The following is a 27,794-nucleotide window of genomic DNA, read 5'->3' as shown; positions in this document are numbered from 1 at the left end:
TCTAAAGAGTCGTATAAGGTTTCACCTGGGGAAGGTTTTTGACCAGGAAATCATCAATTAAAATGCCTGATATTGGTTGGAATAAAGGATTAGACTGGGAGCAGAAGGAATAATGTCCACCTTAACACACAGAGACATCTGAAGGGCCTCTGGGTGTTCAACTAAAGGGGGAACTCATTAAACTAATTGAATGACTGTTAAAAGGTTTATTTAGCTTCATCAAAATGTCTGATAATTGTGGGTAAAAATTAAATTACTTTACAGAGAATACAGATGACGATACAAATATAAAATGTTTTAAAAGTAAGTATTTTCTTGGAAAGCCGGAAGCTGTGACCGGAAGAGGGAAACAAGTTAAACACTTTAACTACTTTAAAATGTATTTAGCAACTTATTGTCAAAAGAGGGATGACATGAGCAAGTAAGAACAGAGAATATCATTGAAAAAGGCTCAAACTGAAGGGATGTCACGTAAAAAAGAACGATAGATATGATGATACATTACAAAAAGGTTGGAAATTAAATCAAACAGTCTGGGAAGTCAAAACTGTGACTGAAAAAGTGAGAAAAATACACAAAGACAGATGCAAAAAGGAAATAACAAGTCTTGGTAAATCATCCAATTGAAAAGCATATTTGATTTGTAGTCTTATCCCACTTGTCAACATGTTATTAAAAACGAGCATCTGATGTATTCTCTTGAAATCCATCCTCTCACAGAAGACAAACTGCTGATCCATCCCCGGCCCTCTGCAGCCAAACACTGACATGAATTATTAATTTGACGCATTCATCACTCTTCCGACCAGCCGTCGATAGCCTCCATTATGGCGGGTGTGTATACATTACAGAGTGTATAGTGTGTCAGAAACTTCCCGCATACGAGCCGCTGGATGGCGGGAAGGGAGGAAGGCGAAGAGAGGGAGAGAGGGAGAGGAAGAAGGGCTGATGGACAGGAGTGACAGCAGAGAGCATTAGCTTCAGGAGGCGAGATATCAGAGAAAGATATCAGGCAGAGAGGAAGAGCTGGAGGAGGGAAGGAGAGTGGCGTTTCGTCGTTCAAACTGCACAGTGGAAGTCAAGAAATGCAAAGTACGAAGTGTTAAAGTAAATAAATATATCAAAATAGACATCCTGTCATTTACTAACAGGTCATGATGACGTGCTGAAGAACACATCTTGATATCGTGCATGTTATTTAACGTACTATGAGTATAAACAAAGTTGTAAGTATTGAAGCTTTTTCTCATTAATCTTGATTTGAATCCGCTTGTTTCGAGTCTCCTTTGTAAGATATCAAGGAATCATTCAAGAGAGTGTCAGGTCTGTTATTCAGCTTTAGGGGACAGCACATAACTTCTACATAAACACTTCATATATGTAAGTTTTCATTCTAAGTAGACGATTAGGAGAGGCCTTATTATGCTTTGGGGGTTTTCCCTTTCATATAGTGTGTTAAATAGGTGTTAGTGCATATAAATGCTCTGTAAAGGCTAACATCCCTGTGTGTTTGTACCTGATAGGGTAAGGAGCGGACAACTCTAAGCGGTTGACCAATCACAACAGAGCCAGCCAGCTAACCAATCAGAGCAGACTGGGCTCTGGTTTCAGACAGAGGGTGAAAAGAGGTGCTGCAGCACAGGCAGTATGAGAACAATAAAGAGCTTTCTGAACCTTAAAGCACGGAGACATGTCCCAGGAGAGACACTACATACTGATATACACCTGAACATCAGCAGGAGAGGACTCTTTAAAGTAGAGACACTACATACTGATATACACCTGAACATCAGCAGGAGAGGACTCTTTAAAGTAGAGACACTACATACTGATATACACCTGAACATCAGCAGGAGAGGACTCTTTAAAGTAGAGACACTACATACTGATATACACCTGAACATCAGCAGGAGAGGACTCTTTAAAGTAGAGACACTACATACTGATATACACCTGAACATCAGCAGGAGAGGACTCTTTAAAGTAGAGACACTACATACTGATATACACCTGAACATCAGCAGGAGAGGACTCTTTAAAGTAGAGATACATACTGATATACACCTGAACATCAGCAGGAGAGGACTCTTTAAAGTAGAGACACTACATACTGATATACACCTGAACATCAGCAGGAGAGGACTCTTTAAAGTAGAGACACTACATACTGATATACACCTGAACATCAGCAGGAGAGGACTCTTTAAAGTAGAGACACTACATACTGATATACACCTGAACATCAGCAGGAGAGGACTCTTTAAAGTAGAGACACTACATACTGATATACACCTGAACATCAGCAGGAGAGGACTCTTTAANTGAAATTACTTTATTCCTCGGGCGGAGGGGTGCGGGGAGACTCTCTCTAACCAATGTTTCTTGAGTTACCACGAGATCCCCTTAAGTCCACTATTACCCCCCCCCCTAGAGAGAGAAAAGGAGGAGGAGGCAAAAACAACCAACTCTCTCTTGGGGGGGGGGGAATGTGGACTTAGAGGGGATCTCGTGGTACTCAAGAAACATTGGTTTAGAGAGAGTCTCCCGCACCCCCTCCCCGAGATAAAGTAGATTTCATTCTCTGTCTCTTAGTCCCGTGAAACCCTTTGTCCCGAACTTTGTCTCCCCTAAATACCCTTACGCGTTACTAGACCAAACCACAAACGTCGGGTTAGTCTCTGTCGAGACATATATAGACTCTGGACACTATATAACTCTTCTTTAGAGAATCAGCACTTTGGAAACAGGGCTGAAACAGAGGGGATTATGGGTAATGCTGCAATGATCTGTTTGGTGTTTCAGCCAATCAGAGACAGGCTCTGTATATATCTGAGACCTGTGATATATTGATGAAGAACAGTATAACAGGGGACCTTTAAAACTTTTTTGAACTTCCCATACTTTTCTTTTCCCTCCTCCTCCCCTCAGGGCTGCATGAACAACATTTCCTTCGGCAGTGAGAGCGTTGGTTACTATGAGACGGTTGCCGGGGGAGCGGGGGCGGGGCCAGGCTGGAGGGGGCGGAGCGGTGTTCACAGTCACATGACCAACACCCGCATCACCGACCCCGAGATCCTGGAGAAGAGGTCAGACATGAGCTCAAGTATTTTGTTAGAAAACACTCACTGGTCACCGGCTTGAGCTTCAATCTCAGGATCCATGTATCTGTGATCCTCTCCAGAATGGAAGTAGTCATCACATACAGAGCATCAACTAGTTCCTGAACAGTGTCCTTCACATGCTGATATCCAAGAGAGGGAGTTACTCAGTCACAAGATGGAGGAATAGAAAGCAGTATTCAATGTTTACTTCAGATTAGCTCCACGTCAGAAATGATCATGCTTGTCATATGTCTCTCTCCATAGAGGCTGAATCATCATGTTAATCACATAGCTATCATATGCCTCAAACAGTCCTGATGCTCTTCTAGGTAATCACACATCCTGTCATGTTCACAGCTACAGTTGGGATACCTTTGTTATCATGTGTACATTGGAAGAGTACATTCAGTATTTTCCTAACACTTTGTATGAATATTGAGCCATGTGTTGCTGCTCTTCAGATATCCCGTCATCTTNCAATACGAGTATTGAAAATGGCAAATGTTAGGCAAACGAAATTATACGTCATATTAAACAAACATATAAAAACACAAACGAAGGAGGACGATGGAAAGCCCGGTTATGCATTACCTAAATTAACCAATAATCCCAGACTCTGATCCAGCCGCTTCTGGGATAACTTTAGCTAGCGACGTCGCTGGCTATTGGACGCTTTGTGTGTGTTTTGTCCCTTTTGCTGCCGTTTTTCGGTGTCTTTTCCCAAGCCTTAGTACTGCCCACTATCCGCGTGAAAACTGGGGGGCGTTGTTATACACTTTTGAGTGGTTTAAAACGTACGGGCGTAGTGTTCCTAGCACCTTTTATCGCTACACATTAACCATGGCCCTTGAAAACCGCATTTTTTAACGCATCTGGCCTGCGGTGAGGCAAAAATTGCAATGAGGGATTTGAAATTTGAAAGTGCTATTTGGTTGCTTGAGCGATTGCGTATAGATCCCACGCCTCTGGCTCGTTTTTTTCGGAGAACCCTTCCCCATATTTTTATTGCATGTCCCTTCAGTCGGGTAAAAACTTTAAACCCGCTTACCTTTTTTCTGCTAAATAGCGTCAAAAAGGCAGGAGGCACTGCTTTAGATAGAACAGGATCCCTGAAATAGGCATGCTGAGGTTTAAGCAGCCCAATCGAAGAGCTCTCGTACCGGTTTAAATTTTCCAATAGTGCCTTTGGAAAAAAGAAAGCTTGCCGCATCGGGCACTAAACCCCCGTGGTTTCAAACGCAGCGAGCTACGATCCGCCAGGGGAGCGGTACCTTGTTGCTACTACCAGTTATTGAGTTTGATTGGGTAAGAGTCTTGGCGGTGGTTTTGAAGTGGTACTACCAATTGTGACGCCGACTTGTCGAGATCCAGCTAGATCTACAATTGAATTAAACCGCAATGGTACCGTTGCCTAGGAAGCGGTTATCTTTGTGCAACCGACGACATTGGAGGTTCCTGTGCCAGGGTAGCAGGGGGTTAGAAGTGAAAAATAGTGACCAGGGTACGGAGTTGTCGAGATGCACTTTAGACTCTAGTAGTGGTTATACGGCAAAGGGTACCGTGCGTAGGGAGGCGGTTTTTTATGCTACAACAACATTCAGTTACTTTTTACAGGGTTGTCGGGGTCTGAAGTCTACTGTGCAAATTACCAGCCGGGAGTTGTCGAGATGCGGATTAATACCCTACAGGAGTATACGGCAACGGTACCGTTGTCGAGGAGCGGTAATTTTGTACCACAACAGCATTAAGTTACCTTTTGAGCAGGTTTGCCGTGGTCTGAAGTCTGATAGTAATTACCAGGCGGGGAGTTTGTCGAAGATGCGGTTAATACTCTACTTAGTAGTATAACGTCACGGTACCGTTGCGCATTGGGAGTCGTGTTTTTTTGGCCATTAACAGCATTAGTTGCCTTTAGGAGGTTTGCCCGTGGTCTGAAGTCTTGGGTAGTAATTACCGAGGCCGGCGTTGTGAGTATGCGTTAAACCCTACCAGTAGTATACGCAAGTACCGTTGCGTAGAAGCGGTATTTGTGCATCGAAATTGAGGACCTTGTTCACCAGGGGTAACAGGGGGTTAGAAGTGAAAATATAGTGGCCAGAGGAGTTGTCGAATGCACTTATACTCTAGAGTGGTTACGGCAAAGGTACCGGCGTAAGGAACGAGTACAACAAACAGACTTAGCAGGTTTGTCGGTGGTCTGAAGTCTACTGTCAATTACCAGGCCGGAGTGTCGAGATGTGGTTAATACCTATGTAGGTATACGGCAACGGTACCGTTAGGGTCAGGGAGCGGTTATTTGTACCACAACAGCATTAAGTTACCTTTTAGCAGGTTTGCCGTGGTCTGAAGTTCTTGATAGTAATTACCAGGCCGGGAGTGGTGGAGATACAGTTAAATACCCTACAGAGTATACGGCAACCGGTACCGTTGCTTAGGGAGCGGTTTTTTTGGGACACAACAGCATTGGGTTACCCTTGTAGCAGGTTTTGCGGTGGTCTGAAGTACTACTACCGGGATTACAAGGCCGGGGAGTTGTTCGGAGATGTGGTTAATTACCCTACTTAGTATACGGCAACGTACCGTGCGAAGGAAGGCGGTATTTTATGGTACAACAACATTCAGTTACCTTTAGCAGGGTTTGTCGTGGTCTGAAAGTCTGATAGTTAATTACCAGAACCGGGAGTTCCTATTTAATGTGTGCATTTACATTATTATTATGATTATTTAATATATAAAGACTATATATTATTGAATTACAAGATTAGATATACTTTAGTTGATCTAAAATATTGATGCGTTCAAATGCTCTTCAAAACACAACTGAAAGTCCATGAAACTTGTCTTTCTGTATTTGTGAATGAAGCGCCATCTCCTGGTTAAAACCTGAAATTGAAAATCTGGCAACGCCCTCTTGGAAAATAGTGGGAGGGCTTAACATTCCTCTATAATGGTTTTAGGCAGGTCGTAGGCAGGAAGCTGTAAGCTGGAGTCTGAAATGAAGTGCTACATCTGTAGTTCCGTGGGTGAATTATGTCAATCACCACAACTGATCCATTGTCTATTCTGAGGTGATCTGCTCCCTTGCAACTGTAGAGAAAAGTTACATATTTTATAACTTTATCATACTGCCAACAGCAGCTTAGAGAGAGAGAAAAGACATTCAACACCTTTTATGAAACTGAAAGGCAATTATTACATTATTGGGTGTAACGTTGACATTTGACCTGATGGTGGCCTTTACATTACCGTAGCAGACCTGAAAACCTGTTTCAAATGCACCTTGGCAAATAGAATAACATTTTTTTTAAAAGCATGTAAGTTCTGTATGTAGCGCGTTAAATTATTTGACTGATTAAGAGCTGATGTACCTGCAGGATTCTTGCTGTTCTGAGTTACGCAGCTGAAGCTCGACCAACCAATCACATGAATCTCCCGCCCCGGACACACAAGCACGCGGTTTGATTGGCTAGAGCTTGTACTGGCATATGATTTGATTGGCTGACGCTTCCGTTGAACCTTAAAAAGTTGAACTTTTCTCAACTTTTGAAGCAAGCAACGAGAGCAAAGCGAAGCGACGGAACCATAATGCAGTTAGGCAAAGCGTGATGTCACCCCATTCAAAGTGAATGGGAAGAAGCGTTGAAGCTTCAACACACGCCAGCCGTGTGGACGGGCCGTTAGCGTCATAGGGTTGATTGAACTTTCTTGTAAGTCACTTTGGATCAAGGGTAAGCATGATGTGACGTAATATTATTACATTTTGATATTACAAGTACAAATAAGAGAAATGTATGTATAAGATCAGATGATTCTAACAACATCAGAGAGAAAAGCACTGCTCGCTGTGACTGGAAGGCTCTTTACTCAGATTGCTCTCAGACTAGACAAGTGTTATCCATCAAGTTTTTCCTAGAACGTCTCTTAAAGGTCTGCAGGAAGGCCGGCGATCCTTGGAGCCTTGCCCCTCTCCAGCTCTGCATTGGCCGTTGCAGTGACCTTAAGCAGGCCATTTTGGAAAGCCTGCTCCCCCTCTAGGGTCTCTTGAAACTATTTAAAAAAAAAGATTCTCTTCGAAAGCCAATGCACACTGAAAACATCATTATTTTTGCAGCTGTTGCCCAGGGTCCGAAAACACAGAACGCTTCTGCCCTATCTTAGTAGGATATAGCATCACTCAGGCACTTCAATATGACGCCGACTTGGCCTTGTCCCTTGATCTCTTTATAAAGACCTGTTAACACGTATGCAGAACATTTCCTTTTATCATATAACATTGAATTTATTTGCCCAGTACCGTTGTTGAAGAAATAATAAGAAAACCATTACATTTTACAACACATTGACACATTTAAACTAATTTCCTTAAGATGTTTCCTGATACTCAAACATTATTTCTGCTATATGGGTCATTTTGGAGTCATGTATTTTCTCAGATAGAGATATCAAAGTTTTGTGACTGCTCACTGGGTGCCCATACAGCCTTTTTCAGGCGTCCAATAGCTTCAATATTTTCTGAGAGCATAAACAAAGTACCTTGGTGAAAAAGTGTGAAGCTCGAAATTGTAGCTGGGAATGAAGTCACACCTAAATTCACACTGTTACAGGACAACAAGATGGAAAACCATTAGCCTCACCATCTGGCGATTTACTCGGAAGGCTTCTCCCAGCAGCTTCTACTGAAGCCAGTCGCCAACTCCGGGGACTTCGGGTGGCAGTATACGCCGTGAAGTGGTTTGCGGCCTGCCAGTAAACCCAAAGCAGAAGAAGAAGAAGTGACGTCAGCGGCTTCATTTGCCTAATCTTCCCTCAGGGAACTTATTCTGGTGTGAACACGATCAGCTCTTAGTTCCATGGGGATACTAAGTGCTGGGCTACTTGGTGTGAAAGCGGCTATTGTGCCTTAATCCTTTTGTTCACAGTGGCAGCAACAGTTACAGCTTAAAAGAACATCAGTGAGAGAGATGGCAAAATAAGCCATTTATTGAAAGAATCAAAAGAAACTAAACATGAACACTTTTTTTTTTTTTTTTTAATCAAGCAAAATGTTACAGTTTCCACGTCGAAAAACACAGTCAACAATACGTCTCTGAAACACTCTGTTTGATCAGGCAGTTCTGTACCGAGAGCAATGAGCAAAACAGCAGGGTTTTTTTCGGAATCTTTTGTAACACTTAGACCTTCTGACAGAGAAAAACTGAAATCCAACACGTGGCTTTTGAAATCAAATATATACATTTGTTCTTACAGCATTTACATATTGAAAAAAAGAAAACAATAAAAGTACCACAGAAGAACTCTATCTGTCAATCCAAAGATAAAAAACAGAACTAAATACACGCCATGTAGAAAAACTGAAGCATGATGATGCTGCCAGGACATCACCCTATTGTTTTCATGAATGCTGAGAGAGAGAGAAGCAGCATGGGGTCCGGGTTTTAGAGGACCACATGGGAGGGCTGGTCAGGGGTTTGGACAGGAACGTGGTTACACAACCCTGAGCTGAGAGTGAGGTGATGGGGGGGGGGAAACTTCCTCCAGGCCTCACTTCACTTCCACTCTAAAGGAAGACGGGATGCATCCAAAAAAATTAGACCACTGACAACTTCTACAATGCCAACAGTCTAAATAAAAAATGTAAGACATTTCCTCTGTGTCTTTTCTTTGGACAGCATTGCTAGGGTTAGGGTTATACAAACATATACACCAATACCATGATATACACGATGATTTGGCTTACACAGATGGATTAAACATCATATTCATTTCAGCTGGAGTTTTGGGTGGATCCAGGATTGTTGGATTTGTCCCCCATTGGATCCCCGTATTAAGTTGTAAGGTAAGTTTTTTGTTAGACTTAATATTGAAAACATATTTAAAACATTCATTTCAACTGTCTCAAATCTAATACAAAATCCAGATGTCACTTAGTACACTATCATTTACCACATCTGTTCTTCATCCGTGTTGCTATACTGTATCATAATTGTCCCAATTCATGTCCTAAAAGGTGGTTTAATGTACCTGGAGTAGTGAAGTTGTGGCCAAAATGCACAATTTGATAAATGTAGCATTTGAGTTACAACGGTTTAGCTTAGCGGCTAGCCCTTTGCTACACAATATTTTGCCATTTGTTTATTGTTCATGTCCAGCAAACCTCAGATGTTGATGCATCCATACCACCGATACCGCCGGGGACGGGGTAGTGTTTTGTTGGAAGTGAAGCCCAGCCGGTTGTAGCTGTTGACAGACTGAAGGGGGGTGGGGGGGGGGGGGCAGACAGACACACTAGGAGTAGGTAGACACTGACTGAGGCGCTGCATTCACACCAATATGGCTTCAGGCCTAGAGACATGCCGGCAACATGCAGACATGTAGACAGGGGACAAAGTGGAGTGTGGAGGTAAACTGCGTAATCCATCCAACCTTCATTATCAGCTAACACACAAGGTAAAGCTACAGGTTCCTTCCTGTGGCTGGCTTTGAGGACCCAGAGACAGAGCCTGAGAGAGACAAAGCACAGCATCATAAACTCAACTCTTCTAAAACTTAATACAGAAGCATTGCTGGAGTTCCTTCTGTGTATGTTGTTGTAGAATGCATTTATGTGTCTAAAGAGCCAACATCTGAAGTGTCATTTGGAAAGAACACTGACAAATGAAATTACCACAATTGCCCTTTGACCTTCCTATACTCTACTGTACTGTAACATGTCGTGTAATAGTTAACAGAGAAGTTCGATAGTATTGCTTTCAGTGTATGTATAATGCATGGGGCTCTACATAATCACAGATACCATTGTTTTAAAAGGAGGGTTTTGGTGTATTGCGATATTACCATAGACTGTATATATAAAGGATATTACAGCTGGGAAATGCTTGAGGTGATATCTATTTAATCCTAGATTACGAATGAGTTTAGAGGATCTTAGAGGCAAATTCTGTGGTTTCTAAAATTGTGGATTGTGTGACGTACGCAGGGGCTTCAGGTTCTTTTGAATTATCCCACAGATAAGCATGTGAAGGTATGTAAGACACTTCACTGAGTAACAAGTGAAGAAGTGATTACATATGTAATACAAGTACAGGTTTGATTGTTTAGGCCACTGCATAGTTTAATGTTCTGACCTTTCCATTAACTAAAAGGAGAAATATGATTATTGGATCATTCATTGAACAGCTTTGGTGATGTCATCCTGCATCATCAGAAGAACCTACAATTGGAAGTACATTTGGACTACAGCCGAAGCATGCTGCAGTTCACACAACTCAAAACCATATTAAAGCGTAGACGCCCCATAGTTCATTTGAACTTCACAAAAAAATACAGCGGCATCATGAGATACAATCTCTTCAAATTCATGTATTCATGTTTTGAATTCTAATTGGCAGGAGGAACAGCCTCTGAATGGTCCATCACAGGACACTAAAACTCTCCAGTGAAATGTGAAACAGGTTGATGACTATTTGTTAATAATCATCAGCATAGAGTACAGTATTTATATTGGTGTAGCCTTAATGCTGTACGGATAAGTATGCTTTAGTGATTATAATTATATTCTGTGTGTCATTCAATGTCCTCTGTTTCCTTCATCAATCACTCATCACACACTTCAAACCCTTAATCTCTCATTCACATATCTAGCTTAACAAGAGCTGAAGCCAATTTACGGCCATTTTTGTTTCATTAGTTTCTCAGCATTTTGAAATGTCATAGTTAACAACTCGATTAACTAATAGTCTTTGTGACCCATTAAGTTAGTGTTGAAGTGTTCATTTAACAGTCACCTCAAACAGATATCTGACCTGACTTCATAATGGTCAAACAGTGTACCAGCATCACTGACTTTCCAAAGTGATATCTCATTTTTGACAGATAGAGTTCAATGTCTGTTTTGCCAAGATGTCAGGACCCTTTTCAAAGTTTCTTTAAACGGAGACATCAACACTGTGAAACAGGCCTTTCTCAGAGTGGACATTTGACTTGTCATTGCAGGAAAAGCACAGGTGGAAGTAATAATCGTAATGGTTTGTTAGTTAGCACTCTGACTGTAACACTGACACAGCAGTGAATACGACTACTATTGTTTTCTCTTTGCCAGTGAGCTATGCTGAACAGAGGTATCTCATCATTACATTAAATTACATGTTACTTGTTGGACGCTTTTATCCAAAGCGACTTTCATACTCAATACTGTGGGCAATCCCCACTGGAGCAATTTGGGGTGAAGTGTCTTGCCCACAGACACAACGACATGCTGACTGCAGTGGGGTTTGAACCTGTGCTCCCCTTATCCGAACACCAACGCACTAGTCCACTGCGCCACAGCCTCATCACACTGTGGGAAGTAATGGGAAGCTGTTGACACAACCATATATATGACACCTGTGGAGAAAAGTAAAGCTGTTTGAGTGTCTGTAACACAACAACAAATTCTCTCCTGCTAGCTTGTCCACTGTTAGCTTGTCACCCGCTAGCTTGTTACCTGCTAGCTTGCCACTCGGTGGAGTGAGAGTGAGAGGCACTGCAGATGAACAGAATTCTACAAGAAAAACTAGATTAATTCAAACAAATAATGTGATATTCTTAAGCTTTTAAGGAAGGCAACAGCCCTAACAACAGCAACAAAAATGCTGATCAGCCTGATTTATAAGTGCTTTTGATGTCTGTACCTTGGATGGGACATAGGCCTACATCCATTTGATCCCATCTATCAATCCACACTAATCAAGAGACATACGTGTGGTACCTCAGTACATCTCTACTGTGTGTCTACACGGCCATGGCGATTTGACAGGACACACACTTCTGAGGGCAGAGATTGCTGAGTGACGTTATGTTAGAAAATAATTCCACTTCCAAAATCTCCTCTGTGAGAAAGGCCTATACCCCTCTGTAGTGCGGCGGTCACTTTAAGGGTCCTTGGACAATCGCAGTGCATTTTGCTCTTGTTGCTCAAGCAGACTGACAGACTTGTCTGTCGGATTATCAGTGTCCATAGAGAAACAGTTTATTAACTAGTTTCTTTTCAGACATGTCCTGTGTTTGTTTGTCTCAAAGGGACTGAACCTTTTTCCATATTCAGTCATTCATATAACTGTCCAAGTTGTATTCCTTGTGTTTCATAGAGATCCTGTTGATCTAGAATAGCGTCCTTTTCCTCATCTCCTCATTAATTTCCAAACAAAATGTTTTCTGTTTTCTTACCAAGCTTGTTACACCCGTGGGTCTTCTTTTCCATCTATTCATCCATCCAAACACTTTGACAAATGTTCAGTTCAGCGACAAGATCACAGTCTCTAAACCTGTTAGAACTTTTGGTCCATGTATACATTCTGACACATGAGTCTGTAGGTTAAAGTACATCCACTCCACTGTACTGCTTGCCCTAAACATGGGAGACTTTCTGTGTCTCTCTTGCCTGCTTGATGCTGTATAGCCACTTAATGACTCGAGCGTTTCGCTCCACAGCCGAGATGCCATATGGAACACGCTCCCCGGCCTCCTCTTCCTCTTCCTCAGCCGCGTCTGACAGCCCGTCGTTGGAAGATCGCCTCGACCGGTCGCAGTCCGAGGAGATCATAGAAGCTGATCGAAAGTTCAGGCTGACGATGTCCGAGTTGGCCCGAGCAAAGTTTTCTGGACCCACTGCCTCCAGCTCCTCTGGGTCAAGGCCACAGTAGTTAAAAAAGCGCTCCACGTCAGCTCCGGCCCGGGCGTAGCGGTCTGACAGGTCTGACTTAGATCTGTGCAGTGAGGAGCGACGGACCACAGAGGAACCAAGCTCCAGGTTGGCATCTGTTGAAGTATTTGAAGGGTCTCCCAAATCACAAGGGAGTGACTGTGGGGTGCTGTTGTCAAAGAGCGAAGGGGATGGAGTTGGACGAGCGGGGGGCAACGAAAAGGATAGTGCGGGAGGTGGGAGGGAGGCAGGGTTGGGTTTGGGTGGGAGGGGTGGAGCCGATGAGCTGCTGGACCGGGCCGTGCGCAGGGGCTTTCCATTGCACAGTCGCAGGAGGTCAGAGGAGGAGTGGGAGGTGAGGAGGGGGGGGAGGGGGGAGCGAGAGCGATCGATGACTCCTTCACCTCGTCTGCTAAGGTTGAGGTTTCCACCCTGTAGTGGACTGCGACGCCCCCCGCTGTTCAGCGGAAGGACCTTCAGAGAATGGGAGAAGGAGCGCAGGGAGTGTGAGGTGCTGGGGCTGGGGGCTGAGTCCGGGGGCTGCTCATTCAGTGCCATGGTGGATCGGTAGGTCAACGGCATCCTAGGAAACAGGGAGATAAATACATGAAATGCTGTAGCATCAGGTAGGTAAAGTGTGGACACTAAACGAAGGCTGGATTCAAGTAGTGTACATCCACACTAAGCTACTTATAGACAGAGAGGGAAGCTTACAAATACCCCCTTCATCAGAGAATGCTAACCTGGATATCTAATATGGAGAGGTCCCCCCATTGACCACTGCCACTGCCTTCACAGCTTTGTAAGCAGGGGCGCCGTAAGGGGGTGAACATTTAGGACGGTTCTAAGGGCCCGTGACTGACAGGGGCCCAAAACATTTTTAGTTTTAGTTTTTTTACTTGTAATGGTTTGGTCCTGCCTCCAAACGCTGTGCGGCACCGGCCCTTTCTAGCAGAGAGAGAGACTAGTGAGGAGGGATGCTAGTACTTCCGTGTGTACGATGTCTAAACGACTAACAAACAAAGTCAGGCTTTCAAGAAAGAAAAGAAAGGAGAGAAAGACGAGAGGGACTAAAGGGCGACAGTATGTCACCCAGTTTTTCAAAAGAAAAGGTGGGTGTGGTCCATGAGTGGTGGAAATTAGTCTGTTAGCTAAGCATAGTCCATTATAAATAATAATTGTAATGTTTTGCTGACATTAAAGGTGGGGGAGGTAAGTTTGAGAGACCGGCTCGGGATACACTTTTTGTCATATTCCATGGAATACTCTTAACATCCCGATAGCAATGAATATCTTAAGTGCTTTGACAAAAAATCCATAAAAAAATGTCATCTGTCGAAGTCGTGGAGCTGTAAAAAGCTGGATGGCCTACCTGCCTGTCAGCCTTCCATCTGTGCACAAACTTATCTCGTGCCCTCATTGGTCATGTGCGTGTTCGTGTGTGTTGGAGGAGGGGCTCTGTAAGGAAGTGGCAGATTTGTTCCGGCTGTGTATTTTCAGATTCTAGCGCACTCAAGCTGGTTTCTCCAAAATGACCTACCCCACCTTTAAGTACTGTTAATATCTTCACAGAAAATTCAGAGGTTTTTCATTTCACTCCTCTTTTAGCTGACATTTAATAATTGCAGGTACATTTTTAGCAGCTATTCATACTAAATCAGTTGTCCCTCCCCCTGGTGCCAGGACCAACAGATCCATCTCTAGGCTCAGCAGCCCCCCCATAAGGCTGTGCAGTCTTGCCATGCTGTCCATTGAAAGCCAGTTAGCTAGAAAGCTGGACTTCAAGGACTTGATCAGTGACTGGGCTCTTGGTGAGGCTGAGCCAGGGCTCATAATAACTGTTAAAGGGCAAGGCTATGGTAACGATATTGGATCCATACACACAAGAAGATGTATGATGAGAAAAAGACTGAGAACAGGTAATAGGCTCTGATTTAGCACCACCATCAGGCCTTTTCATTTCCATTTCCGTTTTGTTGTCCGTTTACACTTTAATACCCGCTTATTTTGAAGTTGGTATGCATATTTAATTAAAAAATCTGCTGCTTATGTTATTTTTTTTGTTATAGCATTTTATAAATGATAATATTGGTGTTAATGTTCACTTTATTTTAATTTAAGAGGTCATGTATATTTAAGTTATATTTATTTTGATTTTTGAATGTTCCATTCAAAAATGTTATTAAAAAGGCATGTACACCATGAAAGATGACTATTGAGGTCTATTGTCAGGAATGTTAGTGTTATATCAAATAGTGAATTCTACTGCAGCAGAATGTTGCACGTCTGCACAGTGTTATATGTTCACCGCTCAGTGTCAGTAAATACTGTGCAGTTAGTATTGGACTACAAGATAGATGCAAGCCTGTACAGGTAGAGTTATTTAAAGCATAAATGAGTCGGTTGGGTTCTGGAGGTGTGGTTACAGCATTGTGCTTGGTTGGCGTGGCCTGGGCCTGGTGGTGGGGCCCAATGTGATATATTTTCGTGGGGCTCAAAATCCCTGGCGGGGCCCCTGTTTGTAAGATCCCTGCAATAGCCCCCTTCCATACTTCCACATCTATGTGTTTCAGCCATGTTATTGACTTAGTAATACATCAAGGGTCATCTAGATTTCAGTATTTGGGGCTCAGGGCCAGAAGCTTTCACATCTAACTACAGATATCACCATGACAGGGCTTCTTATATGTTCAAACATTTATGAAAAAGCCAGGAACATTTATGACATTTGAGTCGATCAATTTACGTAGACGTGCTCGTACACAAAAACATCTTGTAAACTTTGTTTGATGTTGAAGCAGTAAATTACCCTGATGGTGTCCAACTTCTGGCCATTCCCCCTGCTGACCTCATCAACACAGCACTCTTAGCTCCGCCCCCTCGTCCTTCGGAAGTTGCTCCTGAAGATGACGATGAGTTTAGCAGATTTTTAAGAATCTCCAGGTTTAAATTCTCTCGTTTGCTGCTGCCTGCACATGTGTCTGACTTAGCGTTGTTATTGGATGCTTTGAAAGGTATCCCGCCCCCACCAATCCCAGAGCCCCTTTTGGACAGGAGGGTGTGACCGACAGGAGGCTTAGCCAGCACAGGTGGTTTGATTGGCTCCTGCTTGGCGTTGATAACTTCCTGGCTCTTGACATACTTCGCCTTGTCAGCTTCCAGTCTCTCCACAGCACTGAGACGCTTTGGGTTAGTGTCCACCTGAGACAGACAAAAATAATATGTTAATGAGCATAACCCTCCAATATTTTGTATACATATAGGTTTTTAAACCCTAGACGTGTCCAATAACACTACCAAGGGGCCAATATCTTTAAAAATGTATCTATAATTGTATGGTCCATACACAGACATCTTGGAAACCCCTTACCCACTTAGTGTGTGTATGTTGGCACTTTGTCTAGGGTCATGTGAGAGTCTTAATGCTTTGAGGGAGCGATTTCTCCTTGATACTGTATATCACGTGTCTCAGACTCCAGGCCCGCGGGCCAGACGTGGCCCGCGAGGCAGTTTCTCATGGCCCCTTTGTTGATATCATGTAATAGTGTTAATCTGGCCCGCGCGTTTACGTTTGCGCTTTATATTTAAATTGTATTTTTCCTGCTGCTGCTGCTGGCAGGGAACTGCTGCGCGGAGTTCCCTCGCCCCTCCCCCCTTCCGAGGGAACTCCGCCACACGTCAATCAAATGCGCGCAGCGGAATCAATCCAGAGTGATCCAAAAGTGACACAGAGTGGAAGCAAAATATATCGCCATGTCTTCATCAAAACTTTCAGGGAAAAGAAAAATCGATGATGACCACAGAACATTTCAGGAGAAGTGGGAGACTGAATATTTTTTTGTTGAGTACAGGGGAAACGCAACGTGCCTTATATGCACAGAGAAAATCGCTGTATACAAGGAGTATAACGTCAAACGTCACTACTCAACTAAACATGCACAGTATGCAAAATACCTGGGAGATGAGAGAGAGAAAAAAGTCACAGAGCTAACATGGACCTAGACTATACAACTACGTAGAAGTAGTTGCTGTCTGTAGTGTCGAACAGGTTTTGAGTTCGTAAGACGACGTTTTCCCGGTACGACTGAGCCTGGATTACGGTCACGTCTCGTTAAATCGGAGAGTCTGTGGCGAGCGAGGAGGTCAAAGAACTTGTTCACGGTGGTAAAAATCTCAGGTAGAAAAGGGACAGTAACTACCGCGGAGGCAGGCAGCATTTAAGGTTGTGTTTGGAGAGGTACCGTCTGGTCATAGGGCGTTACCTTAGGTGGTCAACGGACTTTATTGAGGGACTCCGCCACCAGACCGGTACGTCAACCCCCCCCCCCCCGAAAGTGACCTTCGTTGAGGAGACAGTGAAGTTTTAACAGGTAGTTGGTGCCTTGTATGTAACGCTCGACTCGCCACAGTCACTGACAGAACACGATGAGTAGTTCTTCGGTGTCTCATACCGTTGCTTTTCAAACCGAAAACAGCGTGTCTCGACTAGTACTATACGAGTGGAAAACTATTGCAGTCTTACGCGAGACGGTGATCACAATCGACTGTCCGACTACGAACAATTTGCTGGAAGCAAAAGGGGCCTGCCAATGAGACGTCGGACGTTGTAAAGCGGAAAAAAATGTTGAGCGGAAGGTGCATTTTGCCGAAATGGCGCGGATCGTAGATGAGTGAGTGTGATATAACGATCGTAAGCGTATTTTCGGTTATAGTCATGAGTAAACGGTCAATATGTTCATAGGAAAAAAACTTTCTACAGATAACAGTGACGAGAGGTAGTTGACTTGTAAACAGTACCATAATCGAGAACAGCTGTATTAANAGCTAAAGTTTGTGGGCTTTCCTCCCTTAACTTCAGTATGTTTAGTCCCATCGTAACAATCCTTCCTGTGTTCTTGTCTTCGTCCAGATCCGACGACAGGCCATCCTGTCGTCGGATCTGGACGAAGACAAGAACACAGGAAGGATTGTTACGATGGGACTAAACATACTGAAGTTAAGGGAGGAAAGCCCACAAACTTTAGCTTACTATGTACCCATGCACACCAGTATTCTTTCAAACTCACCGACACATCCTCATCTTCACAGAGATCGAGCTGGGCATTGATGGCTGAATCCGCCAGTTCTGGAAAGCTGCTGAAGAACTTGGGAATAAACTGTGCAGCCAGGCGCTTTTCCTTCGGCCCGCCCTTCACGCCATCCAAGATGACTTGGTAGGCATCTTTGTGCTGCAGAGGAAAAGACACATCAATAAACATGTACAGGATAACAACATTACAATTCATATGAAACTCCAGTTATAATACGATCCAATTCCTAGATAGTGACTGTAGTCCAGGTATAACTGTAGTGAATTAGCTGACCCCAAAACTAGCGGGTGTTACTGAGGACCTTTGGGGTATCTCTGAGTATCAGCCCACCAGGTTATGTAGAAACCCCCAATGTGCGGTGAGTGACCTGAAACTCTTTAAAAAAAGGGCAGATTGAGGACAGTCTGCTTTAGCGTGATAATCACGTAATGCATCTATGCTTCATTTGACTAAATATTTTAGCAGTTGTGACCTCCTAATCCCGTGAAAACAGTTCCTCAAAAAACAACCCGTGTGGTGGCATTCAGTTGTTCAATGGGAGACTGTAACTTTGTATTTAAATGTACAAACAGGGGCTGTGTAGTTGGACAAAGGCATATGAGGAGGACCTAGAGACTTATAACAAAGATGCTATTTGCTAAATCTTAGCGTCTGTCTCATCGACTTGGACCAATGTTTTTCAATCAATCAGTCTCTTTTCAGGCCATCTAATAAAGCACACTACAAAGCGAAACCCCCCTTTATCCGTAGCTCGGTAAGGTTATCAGTTCAATGACTAGAAGATATCTCACAAGACAATGGAGACGTTTTAATGCGTAGGTAGGCAGGGTAGTTTTGGATATATTACAGTCACAAAACAAACAACAATTAACCTGCTTGCCTGTTTTAGAGAGTAATCCAACTTGCAGAACTGGCAAAAAACCTGCATGACTACTAATACTGACATATGAACCATTTGATCTGTGCATAACAATTAACTTATATTTGAATGGAAATACATGATTTTCCTTGGACTGTTTCGGTGTAACAAATCCAGATGCACTGTCTTGCTGGAAATGGAATATAACAACATAATCATAATAAAGATGCCCTGATTCAGTGTAAATTAAAATGTGCTCCATGTTAATTAAATCAACGTTTGAAATACAATAAAAAAAACTTTAAAACCAAATATTTACATATATTCAGAAGAGTATAATGTGTATTCGTAGATACTCTTCTCAATATGTATTTTCTACTATGAATATATATTTATTTGCTTTTAATATTTATTTAATTTGTTCTATTTTTAGGAAATGTTGCAATATCTTACTATGACTTTCAAAAAAGCTACTGTGACAAAAACATTTCCCAACTTGGGATAAATAATGGATATATCTATCTATCTTGAATAAAATATGATGTTAATATTTACTATTGGTCGAGTTGTATCCTAAGGGTCGCCATTGACATTAGCACGGTCACTACGTTAGCCTAGCCACAGTTAGCATACCACGCACACAACAATGTTATGTAGCTTACAGCGAACAGTTGACGTTAAATAAGCTAATGTGAGGAACCAACACACAAATCAATTCAACCAGGTTTTAAAACACACATTATGAGCGTTAATTACCTGGCTGAGGTCGTCCTTAGCGTCAGCCAGGACCCCGTAGCTCCGATAGAGATCCTCGATAGTGACCGCCATCAGCGTGCGTCCTGCAGCAGAAAAAGATTAAAAAAACAAGGAAACCACTCTCTGGTCCCTTTAGCTCCGATTCAGGGGAGGGTAGCACAAAGGACGCTGTACTACCGGGATATATGTTCTTAGGAAAGGGGATGGTGAGAGGAAATGTCGAGAAGCCCGTGAATGAATAACCCCAGTAGTCTGTCTTCCCGCAATCTCAAGCTAATGTGCTACGGAACAATGAGCAGAGCGCATGCGCAAATGTAGCAAGTAGCGTGGAGGATGGCAACACACGTGACCACTTGTGTGCGCAGAGATTGTGCGCAGTAGAACTATTGATTTGTTTTGTTTAATTCAAAAATATGAACATGAAATCAACCGCTCACGCTGGGTGTTCACACACAGATACAGTGAAAACAATAGATACAACAAAAAGTTAAATGTACAATGAATTCAAATTAGTTTTTAATTTATTTCTCGTATATCGTGTTTTCATTACACAAGATTGAAGTCAAAGATTCAAAGGTTTAATTCTCATGACATACAAAACTGTGTAATTATGTATTTATTCAATTTATCCCTAGCTGTGTGTGACATTATACCTTTGAACTTAAATACTAATTCAAATTTGTAAAATACACCATTAATTTGATTGCCTTCATAATGTTTTCTACATGGTACCATATTGCTGTGGATTTGCAGGTACTAAACATGGTTGGGAATCAGCACATCTCTCCCTGTGGATGTGGAATTTTTGCCATGAATATAAATTACTGCAGAACAAAAAACGTTATTCTATCACATTTAAAATATATAGAAATGTCTTTATAGGAAGCAAACAAAGTACTGTGTGGATTAAAAATGTGTAGAAATTACCTTAAATTAGGACATCAGAAAGAATGAATTAATCACACCAAATCAGTCAACAAACAATATCAATATATTTATAGTTTCCATAGAGTTGTCACATTCACCCATTAAAAGCAAACATTTAATTTGAACAGGGTGCATTTTTATTGGGACATTTAAGAGCAAATACCAGTGAGAAGTAAAGATATAACATCATTACATTTCACAATTGGTAAGTTATAAAACCTTTAAGGCCACATGTACATGGAGGTAACTGCAACAATTTAAACAGGACAATAGTTTTGAACTACTTTTTTAAATGTGTTAATCTTTTGCCTTTAACCATGTAAAACATTTCCTTTTGAAAAAGCTGCAACTTGTTCACTGGACCCACATTTCAAACTTCTCAAGATAATGGTAATTTTAAAAATCAGCTCAATTGAAAAATACTTTTGGCAGTATGTGTCAGTTCCATGTCTTATTAATAGTTAAATGTTACATTTCAAGTAAGAGCAAATACTGTTTTAAAACTCAAAACTCTTCATATCATAAGTTAATAAGCCCACACTTTAAGAGTACCAACATTTGTCACCCAATAAACACCATTCAACCTGTCACAACAAACAACTCTATGGTACATATAGCACAGCAAATACATGCTCTGAGGAACTCCAATCATGTTTAACAGTCATAAGTTAGCATTCTCATTCAGGCGATAAAGTAATATCCCCACGAAATGTAGTTCATTCATCCTTTTTAGTTTTTAGAACCATTTAGCATCAATTTGAATCCATACTCCATTTACTGTGAATCATTTTTAATTCACATTACTCATAGTTATCTGAATCTGCTCTGATGACTGTACATCACCGTATATAATGTAATCTGTTGAGGTATGTCCCACTACACATGTCATAAATACTGTCCCCTCATTGGCTGTCAGCTATGACATCACCAGGCCAGTACTCGTCCTTCATGTAGTGGTTTGAGGCGGCGAAGCTGGGTTCTATTGGAGCGTCGTCGTCCCTCAGCTTGTTCTGCAGCTCCTGCTCCCACTCGCCCTCCACCAGCTTGTAGAGGTCGAGGGAGGCGAGCGCGTCCTCCACCGAGCAGTGACCCCGCTTCCCCACCTGGACAGGAAACACACACCGGGTCAGCATTGAAGACCTACTTTTTACATTGGCTTTTGTTTCTACTTGTGTGTGATGTGTTCTGTTCTCATGTTTGTTCCTCTCAGGACTCCACGTGGTCTGTGTTGTGTTTTTATGTTAACCTTAAGTTTCTGCCTCATGTTGTATTCATGTTTCTGTGTTCTTAAATTTAACTTTTGTTCTTTCTTGTGAAGCACTTTGTGATTTCTGTGAAAGGTGCTATAATAAATAAACGTATTATTATTATAAAACGGAGCTAACAGCTTTTCATTCTGGAAACAGACTTTAAAATTACAAAAAACCATAATGAAGTATCGTCCATTTTCTCAAAGAAGTAACTATTAATTTTTTTTTGCAATGTCACCTACTCTCCAAATCAAACAAAAAGGCAGTCACAGGGCCAAGCGGCCATTTTTCTCAACTTAGTTTAGGTGTCCTTCTAACTGGTTTTGAACAGAAACCAAATTAGCTGCCGCTTTGACCCTCTCCAAATCGAAGGGATCGTTTCATGAGGACTTGTGAGATAGCTTTTGGTACTTTCAATGAAAACCTTGTTTATCAGTAAGTGAATAGTATGTGGACAATCTAATTTGAATAGACAAAACAGTGGGCCAAACTTTTTTATTGAAATAAATTCCCATATGTAGAGCCCATTAAGTCTGAAAAAGCTCACCTGTATCTTCCGGTCTAGCAGTTTACTGGCCAAGATTTTGAGGGAAGAGCAGCGTTCGCGGGGGAATCCGGCTAGCCGGCTAAGGTAGCGCGTCGTGCACGTGTCTCTGACCATGTGACCTGGGAGGACCGTATCCAACACCTCAAAGTCGTTGTAGATGGCGTGGCCGACCACCACTTTGCCCTCAAGAATACTGAGGATCTACAAGAGAGAAGCAAATGGAAAGGAAGATCATTATTTACCTTCCATTACAAGCTTTCCAAGTCAATAACCTGAGCACTTTACCCAACCTTTTATACATGTTTACTCACTGCCTAGACCTATTCATTATATCCTTAGTATCACAAGTGTAGGAGCCAAAATGCTTATTTTGCCACTGCTTCCGGCAATTTTCACATGGGTGTGGTTTATTTGTATTTAAGTCACCTGTTGGATGCCAGTTTTATGGATAAGGGTGAACTGCTCTGAGGAGACACTTAGGGAATAAACCACTAGTTCTCAGAGGGAATAAACCACTAGTTCTCAGAGGGAATAAACCACTAGTTCTCAGAGGGAATAAACCACTAGTTCTCAGAGGGAATAAACCACTAGTTCTCAGATCTAAAAGTAAAGCGGGCCTCACCTCCTCCCTAGCCTGATTGAAGGGCACGGCGTTGTACAGGTGATGCCTCCGGATGCCACTCCAGCGCGTCCTGTAGTCTGTGACGGGATGACACGGTCGCACATATTTATCATACAACACGTTCCCGTGATAGTCCAGGACACTGCAGCGGGCCAGCGCACTGCAGCGCCCGCCGGGCCCCGTTCCGACCATCTCACAGTCCAACGCCACTACTGTGGTGGAGCCGGATCTGAGGCAAGGTGAGCTTCGTCCGCTGGCTGGAGGACTCGCTTCAGAGGAGAAACCACTGTCCACCTCCCAGATGTCTCTAAGGGATTTGTCCACATTGTTGTGCTCGGAGAGGCCAGCTTCAGATGCAGCAGTGCTCCTGTTTTCAGAGTCCAGAGTGCTTTGATTTTCCTGGTTTGCATTTATTGATTTAGTTTTTTTAAGCAGTTTATCTGAGTCGTCCGGTGTGTGTTCGGTTTGGTTCTCCATTGCTTTCCTCTTCACGTTGGCAGCTATTAAATTCTGCTGCCATGTTTTCCTGGCTCTTGCGTTGTCCATGGCACGAAGCAGCAGGGATTTTTTACACAAATATCTGTAATTGCTGAAAAGCCCCTGTGAGGCCCCTTTATTCTTTTTGGAAGACTGCGCCATCATCAACAAATCGAACCGTCATTACAGTCATTTTCTGAGGAAGTAAAAACACAACACTCTATTATTATCTTGTGAGGACAGCATACAACAGTGTATATTACTTACTTATGAATAAAACAGACTCACAATGAGATTAATTACAATGCAGATTCATGTTTTAAAACTCCTTTGTGTTACATTCAGTTCTCATGAGATTTTGAAGATGTGGCCATTAATAGATACTTGAGGGGCAGGTGATTGACAGGAACAAATGACAAGAGGCATTGCATTGCATTGGCTCATGAATCTAACTGACGAATAAGATAATAAATACAAAAAACTCTAGCAAAGTTAAATATGAAAGTGTGGTGAATGTCAGAGGAGTATTATTCCGCTGGAGATAATGGAAAACAACCATAGACAACAACACATGCTGTTACATGTGCTACTACTCTATTCACATTTCGACAGCTTAAAGCCTTGTCTGAAAATGAAATTATTCCTTTTAAGACAGTTGTAAACTTAACATACACCAAACTAGTAAAACTGTAAGTACCATCCACCACATACATCACTTGTTTACTAAAAATGCTTCTCCACAGGCCGACCATGATGGGCAGCAGCGATCAACATGTGACCAAACCATGTTTTTTAAAAGCTCACTACCATTTACAGAGACCTGCTTAATGAGTAGTAATAAAGCCGAATTGACCACTGACCCAATCGAGGTTCAGAATAAGCAAGGAAGTGTGTTTTATGCTGTGTTTATATTTGTCGGTAGCTCAAACCAACTATAAATGACAGATTTTTCGACAGAGTTTGGTGTCAGTTCTGCATAGCTTATGCCACGTCAAACAACAAGACGATAAACCTCGATTAATGTCACGTAAGATTAATACAAGAGGTTAACTAGTTGACTCAAATCATAAGAATAGCGTTACAACATGACATTTTTATGTTATATAATCATTTACATTACCTTTTGAGGTAGCACGTGTACAGTCTGAACGATGCCTGGACATGTTGCTTTTTCTTCTTCTCTTGAAATAAGCGGCGTAGCGTAAAGAGCGTCAGGATGTATACCGCTACCTGCTGTACAGGAGTGAGTACTACCACAATATTTTAACCCTTATCTTTCACCTATCCTCCAGCACAAGAGATGTCTTATTTAAAATGTCTTATTTAAAGTATAAAGGAAGCTTATATTTACCTCCAGAACTAAAAGAGGTTCAATTTATTTATCCTTCAGGAGATCTTCTCAGAAAAAAGGTAAATATTGATCACAACAGATATTTTTCTGTAGTGAAGCAAATGGAAACTTCTTCTATCTTTATAGCAATACTTTCTGGTGTGATTTGTATGCTCGGCTAGACCAATGGGTCCATTTGGGTATGGTCACGTCACTGTACCCAGGAAGAAAAAGAGAAATCTCCAACGAGGCGTTCTGGGGCAGCATAGACAGGTATTTTTTGTTTAGAGTTTTACTCGCTACAGGGTGTACTTTGAGGGTTTGTGACTCTGCAGACCGTTTACATGCAGAAAAACCTTCATAACACACAAGGGGATGGGTAATAACCAGAAAAGCATGACATGGGACCTTTAAAAAACTGAATCAGGATCTGATATTGTCTAATTAAATGTCCAAATAGGTTACAAAGCACACTGCACTGACTGTTGGCTAACCCAAGAAAGCTGGACGATATGTAAATCCGGATTTCCACTTTCATTATGTTTATCTTTTAATCTTTCCCAGCATTCCCATCGATAGATACTGACATTCATGAGAGTCATTGAGCTGAATTCCTGTAGAGCCTTGTGTGGGTTAGTAAAGCTCTGAAGATATGAGCGTCACTCTGGGTTGTGATATATTGTATATAATATGTGATTTAAATATAAAACAAAGCATGCTGCAGGTGGAGCTGTACATTTTGTTTTGCCACGTGGCTCTAAATAGCTTTGTCATTCAAACCCATGAACACACAAAGCCTGAACTCGGCCCCCCAGCTCAGGCTATAGGGAGCGAACACAGAGGAGCTTTGTTTGGGCCCAATCCATCAAATGTGTTCCCCAAATCGCTTTATTAGATCAGGCCTGATTTTCAGATTACTGCTTGTGCTTCGTCTGCTTGCTCCTTCATTGTTGCATCAGAAGAAAAGCGTGTGTTGGTGACGTTAGTGTTAGGGTCAGAGAGAGGAAGATGGCCGACTTACAACCAACCACAGGAAAGATTGTGTTTGTTATTTGTTAATAGTCTATTAAGGGTACTGATACCATGGTTAACTTGTAAACAAGCTTCCTGTACTCTTTTCAGCTAATCCGAAACTCAGATCGTAGAAACCCCAACACTGGACAGAGGTATATGTCCAGTATGTTTTTATCAAATAATCAAATCAAGACTGTTCTGGTGGTCTTGATGTTTGGCATGCTCGACATTTGGTTGTGGCTCAGTTCAGGTCAACCTGGAAATCTTTGTTGCAAAGAAGAACTAAGATCCAGAGTGTAGGATTGAGAGAGCTCTATGAACTTTAGTGGAATATATTTTAATAACAATGTTTTCACTTGTTTAAAATCATCTGTAACTAAGAATTGCTGTGTTTTTGTTAGCTTAAAATGTACTCTTCCTATCTATACAGGAAGCTCATCCTCTTCCACTTTTCTGCATGCCATTTTGCACCACTTTCTGTTAGTAGGCCAGGATGGACAAACCAATCCTTTTGTCATTCTCTTGCACATTGTATTTGTATTTATGGGGTCTTTAAAGAACAGTATACAAACCCACATTACATTTTGTTATAAATAAACACCGAGTGATGCATCATCTTCACTCGAAGACTCAAACAATTGTGTGAGGTTGTTCTGTGCAAGCTTAAACAACATGTTTCTCTCATGAGTGGAATTTGTTCAGTGGATCAGTGGCACCTCGACATCATGAGTGTTTGGGGATTACTAAATACGTACACAAAGTTGATTTGAAACCATGAATTCCATGAAGTCCTTTACGGATAAAACAACAGAAAATAAAAAGGTGCCACTAGTTTGAATCAGAATATGAATATATAATTAATATAAAACAAATGTTTAGGAATGATTGATAAGACGTTTTCACTCAAAGGCTATGTTTACTGTCCAGTGGGTCTTTGTTCATTTCTTTTAACACACCTCTCTGTGGCTCAATTACTAGAGATTCATCTAGAGATTATTTTGCACATGTGTCCGATTAGATGCAGTGCTCACAGAACTGATCACGTTATATAAACCTCAGCTCCGAATGCTAATAAAATGTTTACGTGAGAACCAAACACATGGAGTTCTGGATAGTTTGGGGTTAACTTTTACAGCTATGAATGCGCTTAAGGCAAAAACCAAACCCTTGTGATATGGGTGAAATCAGAATAAATAAAAAAGTGAAAAACATTTTATTAAGTCACACAAAGAGACATTTATCTTTATCTAAATCCCAGCTATTTTTGGATGCTCATTCTAGGAAAAGCATAGTTTTTGTTGCTCTTACTGGTCCCATTCAATTTCACAAACAGACTGAATTTAACATAATTTCTCTAAAAATGTGAAACAGACATTTTGAACACCTCTCTTCTCTCACCCGAGCGTGCTCACGTTGGACAAATCAAACTGCGAATCGGCAGTCAACAATGGTCACTTTTTTTACTCAAGTCTCCTTGGAATGCAACCAAATCCCTCCACCCCCTTAAAACAGCTCTTAACTAAAGTAGTGTATTTAAAATTGCATCATATGAAAAGTGCACTGGCCCTGCCTTTTATCACCGGGGACCCTCCATCATTGGCCCAACTCTTTCCCCATCACTTCCTCCCACCCTCTGCCACTTTTATGCTGATTGGAAACAAAAAAAGTCGGATGTAATCTGGCGTGACGCGACTAATCCCAGCACTACAAATCATAGGAGCCGTGCACCTCGCTCCACACAGACGAGCCCTCGCCAGCAACCTCACATCTGCCTCAGGTAAGTCCTCTCCGTGGTGTGCTGCTTCACTTCTCTTCTCCTCCTCGGATGTTGTGAAACTCTGAAGTTGTTCTCTGCTCCTCTGTAGTAACTTTTGTTAAAGGTGCAGTGATTTTGACATTGAAGTTGTCTTATAAAGTGGCATGAAGTAAAAAAAAAGGCTGCCTTTAACTCCCTAACACACTTCTTCTTGGATCTTGAGGTATTGGAGGGTTAGATCTATTTAAGTGAAGACTATTATAAGACTGCGTAGAGGCATCATGGGACTTACTGATGAGGTTCATTCTGTGAACCACAATCTCTCGTGATTGTCTAGATTTGGGTAAAATGCCAAATATTTATAATTTGATACTAATATAAAGATG

General features: G+C 42.0%; 3 protein-coding genes across 4 annotated transcripts in view; 1 reads left to right on the top strand and 2 right to left on the bottom strand.

Annotated features, from left to right (window-relative positions):
- Nucleotides 1-12,398: 12,398 nt before the first annotated feature.
- On the bottom strand, nt 12,399-19,776 carry fam110b (family with sequence similarity 110 member B). Its single transcript, XM_010784763.1, has 5 exons — nt 19,486-19,776; nt 17,847-18,008; nt 17,660-17,719; nt 15,590-15,981; nt 12,399-13,363 (listed from the first exon to the last, which is right to left on the bottom strand). The coding sequence occupies exons 1-5, from the start codon at nt 19,555-19,557 to the stop codon at nt 12,487-12,489; spliced, it is 1,563 nt and encodes a 520-aa protein (XP_010783065.1). The 5' UTR covers nt 19,558-19,776; the 3' UTR covers nt 12,399-12,486.
- Nucleotides 19,777-20,526: 750 nt separating this feature from the next.
- LOC104957054 (apoptosis-enhancing nuclease-like) lies at nt 20,527-24,496 on the bottom strand. Its single transcript, XM_010784656.1, has 4 exons — nt 24,429-24,496; nt 22,832-23,504; nt 22,210-22,410; nt 20,527-21,515 (listed from the first exon to the last, which is right to left on the bottom strand). The coding sequence occupies exons 2-4, from the start codon at nt 23,471-23,473 to the stop codon at nt 21,315-21,317; spliced, it is 1,044 nt and encodes a 347-aa protein (XP_010782958.1). The 5' UTR covers nt 23,474-23,504; nt 24,429-24,496; the 3' UTR covers nt 20,527-21,314.
- Nucleotides 24,497-27,382: 2,886 nt separating this feature from the next.
- The window catches only part of LOC104957055 (retinaldehyde-binding protein 1), a 22,925-nt gene continuing 22,513 nt past the window's right edge, over nt 27,383-27,794 (top strand). For both annotated transcript variants that reach the window (XR_799628.1, XM_010784657.1), the window contains exon 1: nt 27,383-27,429. The gene's annotated coding sequence lies outside the window, so the exon portion shown is untranslated. The remainder of the gene's footprint in view (nt 27,430-27,794) is intronic.

The sequence above is a fragment of the Notothenia coriiceps genome, unplaced genomic scaffold (assembly GCF_000735185.1).
Source record: "Notothenia coriiceps isolate Sejong01 unplaced genomic scaffold, NC01 NC01_scaffold00026424, whole genome shotgun sequence".
NCBI classification, from domain to species: domain Eukaryota; kingdom Metazoa; phylum Chordata; class Actinopteri; order Perciformes; family Nototheniidae; genus Notothenia; species Notothenia coriiceps.
This window is presented reverse-complemented; position numbering and strand designations above follow the sequence as displayed.

Coding starts and splice junctions, on each gene's coding strand:
- fam110b (XM_010784763.1), bottom strand. CDS start 19,557: ATGGCGGTCACTATCGAGGATCTCTATCGGAGCTACGGGGTCCTGGCT. Junction 18,009..19,485: donor CTAAGGACGACCTCAGCCAG/GTAATTAACGCT, acceptor TTTCCTCTGCAG/CACAAAGATGCCTACCAAGT. Junction 17,720..17,846: donor GTGAAGATGAGGATGTGTCG/GTGAGTTTGAAA, acceptor GTCTTCGTCCAG/ATCCGACGACAGGATGGCCT.
- LOC104957054 (XM_010784656.1), bottom strand. CDS start 23,473: ATGATGGCGCAGTCTTCCAAAAAGAATAAAGGGGCCTCACAGGGGCTT. Junction 22,411..22,831: donor TCAATCAGGCTAGGGAGGAG/GTGAGGCCCGCT, acceptor TCTCTCTTGTAG/ATCCTCAGTATTCTTGAGGG. Junction 21,516..22,209: donor TGCTAGACCGGAAGATACAG/GTGAGCTTTTTC, acceptor TTTCCTGTCCAG/GTGGGGAAGCGGGGTCACTG.